Source organism: Leopardus geoffroyi, chromosome B3 (genome assembly GCF_018350155.1).
Source record: "Leopardus geoffroyi isolate Oge1 chromosome B3, O.geoffroyi_Oge1_pat1.0, whole genome shotgun sequence".
Classification (NCBI taxonomy): Eukaryota; Metazoa; Chordata; class Mammalia; order Carnivora; family Felidae; genus Leopardus; species Leopardus geoffroyi.
Genome location: NC_059337.1, coordinates 120,955,868 through 120,974,862, shown reverse-complemented (window position 1 = coordinate 120,974,862; position 18,995 = coordinate 120,955,868). Strand labels below are relative to the sequence as shown.

General features: G+C 40.6%; 1 protein-coding gene across 28 annotated transcripts in view; it reads right to left on the bottom strand.

Moving 5' to 3' along the window:
- The window catches only part of TTLL5 (tubulin tyrosine ligase like 5), a 300,979-nt gene that overhangs the window by 70,421 nt on the left and 211,563 nt on the right, over positions 1-18,995 (bottom strand). For 20 of the 28 annotated variants that reach the window (XR_006705160.1, XR_006705161.1, XM_045451565.1 and 17 more), the window contains 2 exons: positions 14,832-14,954; positions 11,614-11,831 (listed from right to left, as the gene is read on the bottom strand). Coding sequence is in view for 26 of the 28 variants with exons in the window: in XM_045451565.1 (XP_045307521.1) it covers positions 11,614-11,831; positions 14,832-14,954 (341 nt within the window). In the remaining 2 variants the exon portion in view is untranslated. Of the gene's footprint in view, positions 1-11,613; positions 11,832-14,831; positions 14,955-18,995 lie in introns of those variants that run through there. The other 8 variants (XM_045451575.1, XM_045451563.1, XM_045451568.1 and 5 more) reach the window with 2 other exon arrangements.

The following is an 18,995-nucleotide window of genomic DNA, read 5'->3' as shown; positions in this document are numbered from 1 at the left end:
ATAAATCACCCACTATGATTGATAATTTTCCAACATTTCTTTGTACTGTTATCAGCATTTGATTTATAGATTTTGAATTTGTTATGCTAACTGCGTACCAGTGCTTTTCTTCATCCCAGTGAATGCTTTTTGCTTAATTCTATTTTCTCTGTTGCTATACTCATGCCCCTAATTAGTATTGCATGGTTTACCTTCTTCTAATCCTTAGCACCGTGAACTTTTACTGTAGGTATCTCTCTTTTAAGCAGGCTACAACCGAACATGTTAAAAAGTACAATTTCTGGGTGCCTGGGTGTCTCAGTTGGTTAAGTGTCCAACTTGATCTCAGCTCAGGTCTTGACCCCATGGTCGTGAGTTCAAGTTCTACTTTGGACTCCACAGTGGATGTGAAGCCTATTTAAAAAAATGCAATTTCATAATCTATCTTTTAATAGAAGAGTATAATCCTGTTAACATTTAGTGTGATTACTCATATAATTGGATATATTTCTACTATCTTAGTTTTTATTTTCCACTTACCATCCTTTTCCTTTGCCTTTTTTTTCTTTTCCTGCCTTCCACTGGACTCAAAAGTTTCTACATTCTCTTCTCTTTCCTTCTGTGGATTTGAAAGCTACAGAGTATATATCAATTATTTAGCTATTTTTTTCTAAGCGTAAAATTTAGTTTATTTTTTCCACTTTTTTCCCTTAATATTTCTGTCTTGCCCTTAGAACTTGACACAGACCTGCTATATTTTTGCCATCCACTGAACCCTCTTGGCCCTCAGTCTTGTCTTTGTTGTCCCAAACGTGTTTTATATTTTTAAAAGACCAACAATTATGTTTACAGTCATTAGCATTTATTATCACTTAATAAAAGTCTGGCCCCTCACTGCTTCATGTTATCCAACACTTCTGTGTTCAGTTTTATCCAGTCTTTGCTAGTTCTTCCAGGGAAGGTCATGTGGTATACTCTTAGACTTTGAATATCTCAAATTATTTTTATTTTGGCTTTTCTCTTGAATGACAGTTTAGCTGTGTATAAAATTCTAGACTGAAAGTTACTTCACCACAACATTCTGAAGCTGTTAGCTCTTGTTTTCTGCCACCTACTATTTCTAAAAGAAGAATGTGGGATTCTGTGTTCCTTTGTGGATTTTCTCTCAAGTAGCATGTAACTCTTCCCTTTATGCTCAGTGTTCTGCAGTTTCACTATGATATGTCTAGATGTGCATTTATTTTGGTACATGGGATGAATATTTTAGCCGAGGACTCATTTATTTCTTCAATTCCAGAGAAGTCTCAGTTATTATTTCTTAAAGCGTAACCTGTCCACCTCTTCCTCAGGTTTCCTTTCTGATACTCTGATCAGAATCACATATTACAAGATAAGCCTACCAGATACCAGACCTAACATGTCTGGCTGTTCAAAAATGTTAATTTCATTTCTAAGGAATTCATGTTCCAGTTGTCAGCCTTGTTGGCAATCCTTCTTAGATTCAGATTTACTCATGTGTTTTGCAACTTTAGTTTGTAGGCTCATTCTGAATAGGAATCATTTCTTCCCTTGTCTCTGTATTTGCTCACCCCTCCCTGGCAGAAGCTTTTATATCTGCTTCCACCTAGGGCCCATCACCCTAGTCCAGAACCAGACTTTCCAGTGGTATTTCAGTGCTCTTGCCTCAGTCATATTTAGAAATCCAGGTGAGTTTTGAAACATGAGCAGGTGTAAGGGTGTGTCATTATCCTCCTGACTCTGTAGGCCCACAGCCTCATATAAAGATGTGGCCTCAGGCAATGGGTCCATGTCAGTTTCATCAGTCTCCCATTAGGAGAGCCCACTGCATTCCAATAGTATCTTGGTGCTACTGACATTTTGGACTGGATAATTCTTTGTTGTGGGGAACTATCAGGTGCTTTTCAGGACGTTTACCAGCATCCCTACACTCGATTCATTAGATGCCAATTGAAACCCCTCGCCCCTGCCCAGCTATGGTAATCAAAAATTACTCCAGGCATTCCCAGATGTCTTCTGGGGCCACATCGTCCCCAGCTGAAAAATTACTGTTTTATTGCCAATTAATAAGCCTGGCTTCTTCGTCTCTCCTCTTGGGTAGGGAGGGAACTTTTAGGCCCCAACATGCTACAGGGGCTGAACTCTGGGCTGTCACTGCCTGCTCCCAAAGCAGAGTTCAGAAAGCTTGGTGTTTCAGCCTCATTCACTGATCCTCAGTTACTTCTGCACATTTGGGAGCCAAGGAGAGGCTTCCCTCGTTCTGAAGGTCAGGTAGGTCCTTTTGGTGTTTTTTATCACTGCAGTGTATTTGAAGGAGAAGGAGAGTATTAAGTGTGAACTTATGGAGACAACTTGACTGGGAGTCAGTGTGTCCAAATCTAATCTTTTGTTTTATTTGAAGCTAAGCCCTTGCCTTCAATAGTCATTAGCATTATTAGCATTCAGGATCTCAGAATGTATTTGAATTTCCATAGCCTTGCCAGATAGAGCCAAATCATACTTATGAGTATCAGCTTACTAACAACAAGAATGCAATTTCTTTTAATAGGGCACAGCGGTGGCAGCAGAAATTATAACTGTACCAGCACACACACACTGGACACTTGATATATGTCAGGAAAATACCTGATCTCATTTAATCCTAAGAACAATTCCTCAACGTAGGTAATATTGTACAGATAATGAAACAGAGGCTTAGAGATAGCTCCAAATAACAGTCAACTAAATGAAGGCGCTTGGATTCAAATCTAATATGAAATCCTGGGCTGTTAGCAATTGGGCTTTACTGCTCTACTCTACTCTATGCAGTATAAATAAGTAATGATGGGATAAGTGCTATTTGGTCATCCCTGACACATACACCTTGATATGCAAACCACGTCACCACCACCACCCCAACCACCGTCTCTAGCACATCTCTGTCTTTACCACTGTCTCCTCTACCACCATCTCCTGTGACCTTGTCATGAATATAAGCTAGATCAGGGGCCAGGGAATACATTTCTCTCTCCGCTCTTAAAGATAAACTTCATGGAAACCGGGCTTGTGTCTGTCCTGTCCACTGGTGTTATTACCAATACTTAAGAGCAATGCCCGGCATAATGGACATTCAGTACCTATGTGATAAAAGGGTAAAGACAAGATATCTGTCCCTAGAGGCTTATGAGAAGAACACATATAAAAAGGAAAATTAGACAAGGAAGTAGATGGTAGAGTTAGCTGAAGCTCTTGGCAAAGCTGCATCAAGGTGATAAATTAAAACCTGATCTTGAATAAAACACAGGACTTGGCTTCAAGAGGGCAAAGGGCATGAGGAAGAGGGGATAGCATGAGCATGTAGGAACACTATATGGAAGCACGTGTGTGGAGCACACTGTAAGGCTGTATAGAAAAGGCTGCAGACAGGATAGAGGACATTTTGCAGAAGGCTGTCCTGTCACACTAAGGACTCTCAACTTTACCGTGTAGGCACCTGGAAGCCTCCAAAGATTTTGGAAAAAAGGTTCAAAGAACTATTTTAGAGATGATATTTTAAAAGTGTTTCCTAGGCCTACTCATGTACCCCATTTCTTTAAGAACCAATTTGGATAGTTTAAGATTGCTACCCTGTTCTACTTGGGTGTTCTTTTTATTCAAGAACCAATATTGATAGTTCATATTTTTGAAAATATTACCTTTCATTCAGTTTTAAAATTTAGTAGCACACAATTATGCAGGGTTCTCATAATTTTCAGTCTCCCCTATATCTACTTTTAAAACATTTTTCTTATTTTTAATTCTCTTCTTTGTCTGGCACAGCTATGTTTATTTTATCCTTCTCTGTCCCCATACCCCAAACTAAATAAGGTTTTGAATATAACTTTTTTGCTGCTTTTGACTTTATATTGGTTTTCTTCTTGATTTCCTTTGATTTTTTTTTCTTAGCTTTGTTTTATTGACCCTTTTCTAACTTCAAAAGATGGAAGTTTAGTTCAGGTACGACAAATATGTGGTGTGCACATTAACCACTCATCCTCCCTGCCTGCGGCAGACATTACTAATCTATCAGAGCACTCTTTCTTGCCAGGCTCAGAGAAGTGCTCATAACTCTTGTCAACAAAACACTCTCGGTAATCAGCCAAAGCTAGTATATCAGTTGAAGCCAATCTGCCATTTGTGTCTTCGTTAATTTCTTTTCAACCTTCCTACATTATAACAATGAAAATAACTAAGATTACGAATTTACCTTTGAGTACATCTTTGGTTACATTTCAACTTTAAGTTTTGATATATATAGTTCTTTTCATTATTTTAAAAAATATTTCAGCTTTAGGGATGCCTAGGTGGCTCAGTCAGTTAAGCGTCCAACTCTTGATCTCGGCTCAGGTCATGACATCAAGGTTTGTGGGTTTGAGCACCATACCAGACTCTAAGCTGAGCATGGAGCCTGCTTGGGATTCATATTCTCTCTCTCTCATTCTCTCTCTCTCTCTCTCAAAATAAATAAACATTAAAAAAATAAAAAATAAAAACTCCAAAATTATTTGGGCATTTTGTATAGACTTTTATTCTAATATCTCATTTTATTGCAAAGTAGTCTGAGAATGAGGTCTGTATGCTTCTATTCTTTGAGGATTCAGTTGAAATGTTCCAGTTTTTTAAATATATTCTTTAATGTTTACTTATTTTTGAAAGGGAGAGACAGAGTGCGAGCCGGGGAAGGGCAGATGGGGGCAGGGGGTGACAGAATCCGAAGCAGGCTCCAGGCTCTGAGCTGTCAGCACAGAGCCTGATGTGGGGCTCGAATTTAGGAACTGCAAGATCATGAGGTGAGCAGAAGCCACACACCCAACCAACTGAGCCACCTAGGTACCCCTGTTCTAGTTTTGAAGAATATTCCATGGGAGCTCTGCAGGGCACAAAACTGTGTACCTATTTTTTTTTTTTTTTTTTTTGGGGGACAGAGAGAGACAGAGCATGAACGGGGGAGGGGCAGAGAGAGAGGGAGACACAGAATCGGAAACAGGCTCCAGGCTCTGAGCCATCAGCCCAGAGCCTGACGCGGGGCTCGAACTCACGGACCGCGAGATCGTGACCTGGCTGAAGTCGGACGCTTAACCGACTGCGCCACCCAGGCGCCCCAACTGTGTACCTATTAATTTAATCTCACAATATGTTGTTCAAAACCCTCATGCCCTTATGTTGGGTCTATTTTGCCTATAATAATGACTATTACTTCTCTTTCTGGAATTTGTTATTTTAGGTGGAATCTACCTTTTATCTCAATATTTTTACCTTTGTACACTTTTCCTCAGAATTTTGAAAGAATTTTTGAAATCTGTCCTCTATTTTACTAATTAAGTCTTCTACAGTGCCCAATTCACTGTGGTTAACCCAATTTTTCACTTAGGTATTTCTCATATCCTCCCTGACCACAGACTGCTTGCTCTCTATATGAGAGAGCTTTTTGAAGCTCTACACATCAATGCACTCTATGCTTAACTTTTGTCAAGAATACACATTAGGGATTTTCTAAAATGTTGTTTTCTTGCTTGCTTTAATGGATTTCAGGGGTTGACAGCTCCCCTAAATCTTCTCCATGGAGCTTTCTTTTAAGCTATAGGCCCCAAGATTTTTAAATAGTTGCTCACCCTCCGAGAGGAAAGTCTAACTTTGCTGTTAAAGGCTCATGATCATGGAAGAACTGATACGGATTCTACAAAATCCATAAGATCCTACCCAAATCTTTTAAAAAGGGATTTTCCTATGCAGATAATAAAGAAAAGTGAGAGGTGGGAAATATCCAGCAGTTAGGGTCCCATTTTAATAACGATTTTAATATCCCAGTGGCAGGGATGAGAAGTAAGATTCTAATTTAAATTACCCAAGTATGAATCACGAAGGGAAGGCCCATCATTCCATGACTCTCATGTACTTCTCCTCCCCACTGGACCACACACACACCAGTGGCAACTTCTGGTTAGGTGTGGTTACAAGGACCCAGTTCTTTGACTGATGTCACCATCCATGCCAAAAGCAAACCCTAAGATCTCCTAATGCCACTATTGAGGTCCACATGCTGAGGGCTTATGGAGGAAAGAGTCTAAGTGGCAGGCTCCTTGACTAGCCCTCCCTTCTCCCACTTCCAGGCCCTGCCCCTTAGAGTGAAGGGTGTTATCAGTGGGTTCCAAGCCTCTCACCCATTTCCTAGACTTCACTCTCATAAGGAAGAGAGTATATAAAAGCCTTTAGTAGTGTTCTTCAATTCAATCCTTTTCATGCTACATTTAGCACAAATTCTCTCCACACTTTAGTATGAGAGTGGTAATAATTCTTCCTCCTTTTGAGTATTTCAGTGGTCACTTAAGTGGTAAAATTGGTGTGGAAAGGGAGGGGAGTGAGCTCCTAAGTGCTTACTTTGCATTCTCCCAAAGGCAATTTTTTAGGACGATTAACCTGTCATTTGCTGTACAGAATGGATGTGAATGGTTTGGTGGGGGTCTTTCAAATCGGTGGTCTACTGGGAAGAGTCTGAGGTTGGCGCACAGTAGGTGACACAGATTCGGCTTTAGCTCTGCCACTGACTAGCTGTGTGCCTTGCTACACTCATAGCCTTGCACTATGCCTGCAATCTTATATCTTTCAGCACTAAAAGCCTATCATTATATATTTTGGAAGTGCATAATTTAGAGAATCCTGTATTTAAGGATGGGAACGCCACAGATTCAATCATATTTCTTGAAACTATGCATAAGTAAAAAGGCTAAAAGGCTGATAGAAGACACGACATCTTGTATCCTCACATCAAGAACCTATTTTTGGACCATTATAACTGCTCATCACTTTGCCTCATGTTAATGACTCATATGTTAAAAAGATACAGCAAATAATCCAGTGAAGAAATGGGCAAAAGACATGAATAGACACTTTTCTAAAGAAGACATCCAGATGGCTAACAGACACATGAAAACATGCTCAACATCACCCATCATCAGGGAAATACGAATCAAAACCACAATGATATACCATCTCACACCTGTCAGAATGGCTAAAATTAACAACTCAGGCAACAACAGATGTTGGCAAGGATGCGGACAAAGAGGAACCCTTTTGCACTGCTGGTGGGAATGCAAACTGGAGCAGCCAGTCTAGAAAACAGTATGGAGGTTCCCCCCAAAGTTGAAGATAGAACTACCCTATGACCCAGCAATTGCACTGCTAGGTATTTATCCAAAGGATGTAGGTGTGGTGTTTCGAAGGGGCACATGCATCCCAATATTTACACCAATGCTATCAATGATAGCCAAAGTATGGAAAGAGTCCAATGTCCATCGACAGACCAATGGATAAAGAATATATATATATATATATATATATATATATATATATATGTACACACACACACACAATGGAATATTGCTTGGCAATCAAAAAGAATGAAATCTTGCCATTTGCAACAACATGGATGGAACTAGAGTGTATTACACTAAGTGAAGTAAGTTAGTCAGAGAAAGACAAATATCATATGACTTCACTCATATGTGGAATTTAAGATACAAAACAGATGAGCATAAAGGAAGGGAAGCAAAAATCATATAAAAATAGGGAGAGAGAAAAACATAAGAGACTCTGAAGTACAGAGGACAAACTGAGGGTCGCTGGAGGAGTTGTGGGTGGGGGGACGGGCTAAATGGGCAAGGGGCATTAGGAAGGACACTTACTGGGATGAGCACTAGGTGTTATATGCAGGGGATGAATCGCTGGATTTTACTCCTGAAATCATTATTGCACTATATGTTAACTAACTTGGAAGTAAATTACAAAAAACAAAAACAAAAAAAAAACCCAATGACTACAATAAATATTTAAAGTAAATATTCAATAATAAAAAAAAAGATATAGCATATTTTTTAAACCTGACCCTTATTTTTATATGTGTCTGACGTTAATCTCTGAGCATCTTTCATCATATTGCTAATATCACACATGCTCAGGTCACATGAACTGGTACTGGTCTGTCCACACTGCTGGGCTCCTGGCCTCTCTCCTCCCTTCCTAATGCCCAGTAGCCATTAACAAACACCACTGTCCTGGGTGCTGACACAGAACAAGCAGTTACCTTCAATTGCCACTGAGGTCACCCTGCTGTAGAATATCCTAAAACCTAGGCAAGGAAAGGTAATCTCAGCTATTGAAAGAAAAGCACTTTAGTTAAGCCTGGTGTTTCTTTTGTAGTTTTTTTTCTTCAGAGAAGCCCCAGGTACAACAGCTTTGACTCTGCCCTTCCGAAGTTATCTCTAGTCTGTGAGTTTTGCCCATGACCCTGGCAAATTTTAATCTCCTTAGGTTTCTTTCTCCATGTTCCTGGAGAGTATGAGTCTGGCTCTGAGGAAAAGGTCACTTACAAGGAAGACACAGTTCATATGCACGTAGTTGTTCCTAGGCTGTCATTCCTCTTAGTTCAGCTGACTGTTTGGAAGAAATACCACAAATAGTTTTAAAAGGAGGATCTGAAGTGGGTACTAAATTATGAAGTGTTGCAAACACTAGAGAGGAAAATCAAGAAGGGCTATTGGCACTATGGAAAGGGTAAAAAAAAAAAAAAATCTAAATCATCCCCTCTACAGAATTGACAAATGAGATTCAGCTAAAGGAAATATAAATATATGAATTTGAGGACTATAACAAAGAACTTGTGGGCCAAGAGGGGATGAGGAAATGGCTGTAAAGCAACAAGATTAAAAAAGAAATGTGCTCATAAAAAGCTTTCAATGGAATAGACAGAAAACCAGTTATTTTGGTTAATTATTCAGTGGGGACAGTGGTTTTGTTTTACAGATGGGAAACTGAAACCTTTAGAGGGAAAGTGACTTGAATATTATCATAAAGAAATAGGACCCCACTGTTCTGATTCTCAACTCCCTTTGCACCAACTCCAAACGACATTCCATCTTTTATGTTCTATTGTTCTCTAAACTCAACCCTCTAGGATGTGGAAACTTTGATGCTCTTGGAAATTGCTTCTATATTTGTCCAATGCCAACTTCTGTGCTAGGAGAAGTTTGAAGTTCAACCCCAAAACACAGGGCTTGGCGCAGTCAAAAGCTCATTACAACTTCTCATTAGTTGTGTCTCTTGGGGCAACTATGGCATTCCCGAGTGTGACTCAGTATCACCACTCATAACTGATGGTTCCTGATTAATCTGAACGGAGCCAGAATAAAGGCCAAAATGAGCTCCTAGCAAATGAAGCAACATATCTTGCAAGACGAAAGTAAAAAGTTATATGAAAATTTCCTGAAATGACATCCCAGTATTAACCTAAATGATAACAGTATAACACCTAACACTTATTTAGCATACATTATGTACCAGGCATGATATTTGTGCTTGACATTAATTCATTTGTTCCTCTTGATAACCCCATGAGGCAAGTACTATTATTACTCCCATTTTAAATAGGAAACGAAGTCACATAAATGTTAAGTAACTTGCTAGGCTGGCTAGGAACATGAATTACTTTAGAACATAAGAATATATCGACTGATACTCAAGGATCTGTGAAAGGTTTCTCCAGATTAAAAATAACTTCATCAAGGGGCACCTGGGTGGCTCAGTCGGTTAAGCGTCCGACTTTGGCTCAGGTCATGATCTCACAGTTCATGGGTTGAGCCTCACGTCGGGCTCTTTGCTGACAGCTCAGAGCCTGGAGCCTGCTTCGGATTCTGTGCCCCCTTCTCTCTCTCTCTGCTCCTCTACTGCTCGCGCTAGGTATCTCTCTGACTCTCAAAAATGAATAAATGTTAAAAAAAATAATAATAACTTCATCAATCCAAATAAAGTATGGAGTTTAGTTCTTAATAACTTATCAATGACAGTTTCTCAGGATGGTACTTTCTTCAAATGCACCATGGCGATAAATGATGCTAACAATGGGGAAAATGGGGTGTTTCTATCTTTATATGTTCTGTCTTTACAATTTTTCTGTAAATCTAAAATTATTATAAAATAAAAAGATTAGTTAAAGAAAAAAAAAAACCTTTATCTGAATACTTCTTAGAGGGAACTTTTCATTGGGTCAGGTCAAATAAGAACAATGCCATTCCTTTTCCTAAAAGTCAGAAGACTATTAAAGACAGTGGGGCTCCCCACGACACTGTACATTATACACGTAAGTGAAGGAATGTCAAGGTCTCCATTAGTACTAACTTACTTAGCTTCAGAGACTTGTGCTAGAATTTTAAAGGCAAATTGGAAACTATTTCCTGGAACAACGCCTTACAGCATGCCTTTTGATACTTGGATTATATTTCTTAAATTCTGAAGAAATCTTGCTTTTTTCCCCCCTTCTGTGCATTTTTGGTGCTGAGCTGTTTCCGGTTTTCCCACACTCCTGCCTGTCAGAGAGAAGAAACCACAAAAATGCAGCAAAGTTTGTCCATAGAGCCGCAATTTCATCTCAAAAGGCTGAAGAGTTCTCCTGCCAGCACTGAGTTCAGGGCGGCAAATGGTCCTGCTGCCTGCTGACAAGGCCCCCTCCCTACCAGCAGACGAGCCGGCCCCAATGGGCCACCACGGGCCAGCTCAGGGTACTGGCAATACTCAGAGGATCCACAAACAAGGCGTATACTGGCAAATTCAACATGCACATCCGGCTCGCTGATTCTCCTACCTGAGGGCTTCCTGAACCTGAGGAAGAGAGCATGATTCTAGAATGTTTATGATGGTAATTAAGGCTCACTGAGTTCCTCTGTATGCTACGTCTTGCTCTAGATATTCTACATGCAAAGTATTACATGTATTAACTCTGCTAGTATTTATCAACATTCTGTGAAGCAGATCCTCTTTATTATCTCCGCTTCACAAATGAAGAGACTGAGGCTAACTGATTAAGTAACTTGCAACCGACCAAAGGTCTTCAGTTAGTAAACAGTTAGTGCGTGAGGGTGTGAGTACAGGCAGTCTGGCTCCGGAGCTACACCCTTGAGGGCTCACTTCTACTTTTTCCAGGCTGAAGAGCCATACAGCTTCCTTCTCACTGTGCTCTTGGCCTTCAACCACAAACTGCCCCTTCCTAACCCCCTCAATGAAATCCCAATCCAGTGTCTTCCCATTCAAATCCCTAAGAGTGAACAACGAATACAGGTGTGGGGGGGGGGGGGAAGAGAGGGGGAAGGCATACAGAATTTTAGATGAAATTGAAAAAATCTGACTCTTTAGAAAGACCAGGAAAAAAACACATCAGGAAGAAGTTTGCATTTCCTTTCTCCAAACCCACGGTTCAGCACTGTTACCCAGTGCACTGTCTGATGGTAGCTCCTGCCAGAGGCTGGAAGACTTAGTCACTGGCAGTGACCTTGAACCCCGCCATCAGCGCTCATCACAATCCCTGGAGAACCTAAGAGCAGCACCTGCCCCTCCCACAGGGTACACAGCCCAAACTTCAGCATGGTCCACTAGTTCCCCAGGTGACTCTCAGTCCAGGCTGAGAACCAGAGTTAACTTTCAGTCCCCATCAGGTGTTCTTGTCTTCTGTACAGTACCAACTGTTTTGAAGGCCTCATAAACGAAGAGTACTCTTAGCACAGAATGGATACGACTCAGAAGAAACTGAACCGGAGATTAAGGAAAACTTACTTGGAGGCCTTCTGGGATGTCATCTTCCTGAGGACTTGTTTGTGATTGGCTGGGGGCTTGGGGACCAGCGAGGAGGAAGAACTTGGAGCCGGCACCACTTTTTGCGGTAGAGCGGCTGGCTTCTGGCCACTAGCTGTGGCACTTGAAATTCTGCAAGCTGCACCATTATTTATTGTCCATAAATTGGAGTTAGGTAGGGTCTGGCTGCCAAAGATGGCCTACAAGGAAGAGAAAAAGAAAGGTCGTTGGAGATGTCCTTCATAAGCCATTTGCTATAAATGAGTAACTGGGTTGTAATCCTGAAGTGGGACAAAAGGAAAAGGGAAATTGTTGAAGTAATTTTTTAGGAAAAATTTCTCTAATACTGCCAGTGTAGGTCCAGATTCAGAGAACGGAGAGGTCTGGAAGGAGAGAGTTGAGACGGTCTTGTTGAAAGTACACTGTGCTGGGAATCAGGGCGTATGGGCACTATGTATTATCCATCTGTGGAAATGAGAAAAGCGTCTGGTCTCTCTGTCTTCGTTTCCTTCACTGTTAAGTTCAACAGATATTGAATGAATGTCTCCTACTGGGTGTCAAGTACTGGAAATAAAGCACAGGAACAAAAGTGGCTTGAAGCTTGACTCAATTCCAGCCCACTCAGAGAACTCAGAACTCTTCTAGAAGGTGTGCACATATCAGGAGTGGGTAGAAGCCAGTGTGGCAAGGGCATGTTGAGCAGAGAGGTGGAGACAGGAGGCTGGAACAGAACAGCCAGACCATGTGTGGCCTTGAGGACTCTTTGCAGAATTCTTTAACACCTCATTGACTTAAAGATTAACATAAGACTTTACATTTTAAAATGCTTTCGAAGATGCTTTCGAAGTAAAATCACTACCTGAATGCTAGTTACTGTATGAATATAAGATCAATACAAAGGTGTATTTGCTTAGAGGGTAAGCCTACAAATCAATAAAGACCTAAAAATCACCATCTAAATGTCACAAACACCAACATACGTCTGTAGTTAGGATGTAAAGGTATACTTTCTCAAGTAGATGCTTAAAAAATTCTTATAACTTATTTACCTCATTAGCAATTGGTGTTTTCTTTGGGGGAGGCCACAAATTTTGCTATTGATCATTCCATACTATTAACACTGCTTTCAATACGCATGCGTTACAAAAGCTTTAAATGTGAAATAATATTAAGAGAAAATATACAATTGGCAAAATACAGAAGGTTTTTTTATTAAAAAGATTTCTGGCAATTGATTTCCATCTGAAGACACTGCATTTAAAGAGACATGGAGAAATGTCATTTCCTTCTGGCCAGGCCAAAAGGGTAAGATCAGATGCTCTTAGGAAACATTCACCTTAGAGATAGACTTTATTAATATTATTTTTGTCTTTTATGACTTTCATGCTTTAAGATCTAAAAAATATAAATTGGGTAGCTTTAGCAAAATGTTAACCAATCCTTCTACACTCATGCCTTGGAATGTCCCATTTCAGGGAAATATGTCCAAAGGTCCTGGGCTAGGCAGGTCTGAGAGGGATCAGAGACTCTTGTGCAGAGTAAATGTGTTTGATAGGCTTAACAAAGAACAAAGCAATTTCAGAAGTAGAGGGTTACAGCATTTTCAAATGGACCATTCGGACTGAGATGTTCTTCATCTCTACAAACCATCTCTACAAACCCCTCTACAAAGGGGAACCCGAAGAGCTCTTCCCTCACCTCCAACTCTGACCGGAAGAAGGGGAACAAAGGAAGACCCAAGCCCATGGGCCAAGCCAGGAGGGAGGCATTGGGGGGTGTATACATGTGGGAAGGTCTTCAGATGGTCCAAGAGGGCCCAGGAGCCCTGATTCTGCTCCAGCAAGCCTTCTGAGGACAAGTAACCATAGGGTACAGCAAGACAGACTCAAAAACAAATCTATTCCTTTCAAACACCATTTCCATATCTGAGGGTCTCAATATCTGTGGGAGAGACTCAACTAAAAGGAAGGAAGGAGGCAGGAGAGGGTTACTGTCAGTTTATTTTCACTACTATATCCCTACACACTACTATATCCCTACACTACTATATCCCTACATCCCCCTTAGATTGAAGAGTGAAAGTTGCCCCTTTCAGAATGGGGAGGAGACTAGAAATCCAAGCAGGGCTGAAGAGCTCTATAGCAGCCATCCATAAACAAATTCACTGGATGAGTAGCTGAGAAAGAAAAGCCACTGTTAGCAAAGGGCTCTTGGAAATGAAAATATTCCTTATTGAGCGCGATTTTTCGTGTTGTAAAGGAACTGCCATCAGAAAAAAAACATCCGTTCAATACATGTTGCTGTGGTGACAACTTAACCATATTTTCAAGATCACTAAGGTTTTTTTCTTTTGTTAAAAAGTCTTGCTAGGACTTCTAAATACAAACAAAAAATGAATGAAAAGAGCAAGATCCGAACGGTGTGAGTGTAGTAAGCTCCCATTTGTGTAAAAAAGGAAAACGAATATACACAACCATACACACAGACACACAAAACACACAGAAACACACACACATACACAGAAGGTTGATATGTGCATAGAACAATTCTGAAATGGGACACAAAAAACTAGGAACCTCCATGGAGAAGAACCGGTTAGCTAGGGGTCCAGGAAAGAGGGAAACTAATTGTTCACTACATATCATTTATAACCTTTTGAATTTTGTACCATCCATACGTAGTTATTTATTACAAAAATTAATCATTCAACGGTAAAAAAAAAAAAAAAAAAGTCAAGTTCTCCTAAGACTTAAGCAGGTAACAAAGTTAACTCTGGGTACTAGTCAAAGTATCCAAATGGCGTCCTAGTTTTAACCAGGTGGGTACAGGACTCAGCATTAGACGGGGCTGAAGGAGTTCACTGTTCAACACTTATTATGCCTACAAATCCAGAGTTGGTCATCAGTGAAAGGCAGAGACTCAGGTAAGTGAAGAACAGCATGGCTTTGCAGCCAAACGTGCCTGGGCTCAAATGTAGGCTCTGGCACTTATAAACGGTGACCTTTTCAAGTCAGTGACCTTCTCTGACCTTCAGCTTCCTCACAGGCAATTACAATTACTTTGCTGGATTATTGGGGGTTAAATGAAGACCCCATATGTCAATATCACCCAGGCATTCAATAAAGGATTCCTGAAGTAGACCAAATACCAGGCGCATTGTAGACCTTCGGCAAATGCTCCATTCCTTCCCAAACTCCCACCTCCGTTTGCTGAGGATCCGAAGGATGGGATGGCATGCAGGTCTGCCTCTGTAGGGTCTGTGAATGGCAGCTGGTTGGGCATTTTTCAACATACTTTTCTAGTCTTACGATGATGTTCACTAGCTGTGAAAGCAAACGCTTAAAATGAAAACATATGTTTAGGTTCCCCGGATCATATTTACTCAATTTTCTCTGGCAGGAATAATCTTTTCCTCTTCTGAATGCTTGTAACAATTTATTTGTGTGTGTCTTATCACATTTAGCTCATTCTACCTTGTGTTACAGCCACTGATATGTGTACTTTTCTCTCCTTCTGGACATTGCACACTGCAGATGGCTGAATGACATCTGATTAATTTTTGTTTCATGCACAGTGCCTAGTAGAATGCCTTGTGCATAACAGGCGCTTAATAAATATTTACCCCATGAATGAAAGTAAGAAAACTCGTAACTACTACTCATTTTTATTTTTTTTAGTAACAACCAAATTCCTATGCAAAAAAATAGTCAAGTCTGTGTTTCTACAGAGATGTAATCTTGTAATAGGACCATTGTCTGGACTTTGAATAGTGCCTAGTGTGTTATCTGTGATCAACTTATACTTAGCCACAAAATGTAAGCAAGACTTTCTGTAGATCCCAAACAAAAATAAGTTCATCTTCCTAGATGCAAATTTTGTGGCAGGAGCTTAGACACCAACGTTCCTTAGTGATAAGATCAGTTTTTACCTCAAATAACAAAATAGAAGAAATTAAGAGGATTTATTGCTTAGGAGACTGTCACTTGCCTGGATACTAATACTTCTTTCTTTCTTCCTAATAATACTGCCCCAATTTTTGTTTGAGTAATGATGTGTCCACTTAAAAAAACTGTATTTCCCAATCTCTCCTCTACTTAGAAATAACCATGTGCACCTTCCAGGAAAGCTCTTTCAAGGGGACAAACTGGGTTAGGACACAATTTTTGCCCTTTACTCTTCTTCCTCCCACCCGGAACATGGATATCCAGCTAGCATCAGGTGGACAGGCCTTGGGTGGAAGTCACTTGCTAAGGATTGTAAAGGGTAAAGACAAGAGAAGCATGGGCTCATGACAGTACCATAGAGTTCAGGAGAGCCTAACTCTAGATTTCTGATTATATGGGGGAAAAGAAAAATTCTAATTTGTTAAGCTATGAAGGCATAGGGCAGAAGGGAGGGTCTGCTAAATGCAGCGAAATGGACGCCTGAACTGAGATATAATCCTCAATCTACCAATAAGTCCAGCTTGTTTAAGCCTTAATATAATGCAAATGTACTGCATCTCAAAAAAGCAGACACTCTTCCCAAATACAGTAAAGCAGCTTCTAGGTTCTCAGCTATTTAGTCATCACACTCTAATATCCCAAATGGACAATGAAATCACAATTCTGTACTGTCCAAACTTCCCAAGAGTCAGTAATGTAGACAAGTTCCCAGGTATTTCACCAAAGCCAAGGCTAAGTGTAATGAGATTAAAGCAATCAAATTTGATAAAGAAACCCACGAAAATACTCAGGCAATGTTAAAAAGCAGATATATAAATGAATTCATTAGACTATTGGCAGAAATCAGCCTCTCATACCATGTATTGGCTCCAGTCCTACAACTCCATCAACAATAGATTATGTGAATTGTTTTGTCCTGATATTCATTCATAAATGGATAGAAGAATAGATAAAGTTCTCTCCATATAAATTCTAAGAAATGTGAGTCTGGATATACAATGTTAGCACTCTGCACTTGCGGGTTAACAGCCCAGGGAATGGGCTACACCGTCATCAGTCAATGTCTTGGGAATGTGAGAGCTGTGTAAGCACTGGCCTCCACTCAAGACCTGGTCAACATATACAAGACTTTTGCTTCTTTATTGGGTGTGGGAAACAGCCATGCTTCAGTAAGGAGACTCAGAGAAAACCACAGTTTGAGGGTTGGCTTGGCCCCAGGCCAAAGATTGGAAAGGCCCTCCTTCTCCCACAACAGAAGGGTACTCGTGGGTGGGAAGGAGGAATTTCTGATAGACAGAACACAGACTGCAACTTGGAAGGTTATGGGGAAGCAAGATCTGGGCTCTCTTACTAGAAAGATAATACTGTTCAGAGATTAAATTCTGGGAGGTTTTTTTTTTTTTTTTTTTTTTTTTAAATTCCATCCAGTAAAACACTTCTTTTTGTCTTTACTTGGGCTTATTGGTGATGGAGTGGAGCTAGATAGCTCTTTGTAGTGAAATAACTCTCTACATTCACTTTTCTTTTAATTAAGGGAGATAAAGTTGGGAAATGTTAACCTTAACCTCAATGGGTTAGTGTCTTTTTGTACCCCTTTTACTCTGGTTCCATAAAAGCAAACATTTTTATGCATTAGTCTCCCCACCGAGTTCCATCCTAACTTGGATTAAGTTCCCATTACATAGTACACAAAACTGCTTCTAGAATGTTGTTCTCTGGTGGCTCAAGTACTGGGATGGTGTATCTTCCTGAGCATGTAAGATGCTGATCACTCACCTGACCACAACCAGTCAAGAGCTGTTCAAGGCAAAGAACACACTGTGTCATTTGTGCAATCATGTGATGTTGTAAAAAGCTGGGGGCCAAGGTGAGGGTGAGGGTAGCTGTTTCTATTTTAGCAAAAGCAAGCTTCCAAAAGGCCTTTGTCTCACATTGTATGGAGTTCTTGGCTGTCTTCCACTCACAGTGTTTGTCGGCTGGGACAAGACCGGGGGCCGAGCAAGAGGAACAGAGTACAACATCTGGTACTGCTGAGAAGGCAGGGGGCAGTGCTGTATGTAACCCTCACAGGGATGGGGCAGAAACCAGAAGATGCTACTGTTCACACGGAGAGAGGCTGGCGACACAAATACCCGAGATCGAGCTTCGTACCTGAGATCGAGCTTTGAGTGGCCAAAGGTACTGGACAGCCTCTGGAATTTCCTCATTTCTTAAATCAATAAAGAGGCTCTGTCTCCTTTAGCAATTAAGACAGAAGGCTCTTACTAATTCAAATGATCTACTCTCAAGGATGTGTCTACAGCTGCTTACCTGGACAGAACAATTTATTCACCAACCGACAAAAACCATCGTGTTTCAGGCAATTTCTAAGTCAACTGTGCTTGCACATGTGGGAAACCATGCTGGTCCTTAACAGATACTTAGATATACTCCTGGGACTCTGTCATCCAATAAAACCAAAGATTCTAGCAGTAGTCTCTGACTTGGTGTTTCAAGAGAATCAAGACAAGTGAACAGATCTTGGGTGAGGCGTGTGTTACGACGAAGAAGTCCGACCATGAGGCAGCTGGTTAAGGCCAGGGATACGGTCCATGACTAGAAAACCCAGTGAAATTAAATAAAGTAAATAGCCTTAAGACATCACACAGATAACCTTCTCTCACTAGCAGCCCCCCACTTCCACTCTAACAACAGAACCCATTAGTCCTACATTGGTAGAGGCTGATAGTCTGATGGCAAATTTAGACTCATGGCTGTGGATTCTGCTTTGCTTTCTATTTTTTTCTCCTTCAATGCCCAGCAATATTGAACACTGGTCACACACACTCACAGAAGGTTGGCAGCCCAAGGGTTTTTGTCTTTTTTTTTTTGAAACATATTAATTTATTTGTTCTTAAATGTTTTTTATTTATTTTTGAGAGAGACGGCGTGCAAGCAGGGAAGGCACGGGACGGTGGGGTGCGGGGTGGGGGGGGGACACAAAGGATCTGAGTGGGCTCTGCACTGACAGCAAAGAGCCCGACGTGGGGCTCGAACTCAGGAACCGTGAGATTGTGACCTGCGCCAAAGTTGGACATTCAACTGACTAAGCTACCCAGCTACCCCCGTGTTAATTTCCTTAATACACGTTCATTACAAAAGGAAAACATTTTGAAAGTCATTTCAAATTCCACTCTCAGAGATAACCTCTGGTAACATTTATACTTTTTTTCTGTGTATATATGAAGTTATTTTAAACACACACACACACACACACACACACACACACACACACACGTATTTCTGTGGGCTTGCAAAAATAGGATTATACGATACCTGATGTTTTGGAGACCTTTTTTTTCATTCAAATATCTAACTTGAGCATATCTTCATATCTATGAGGGTAGATTCCAATCACTGTTTTAAATGGCTGCATATTTT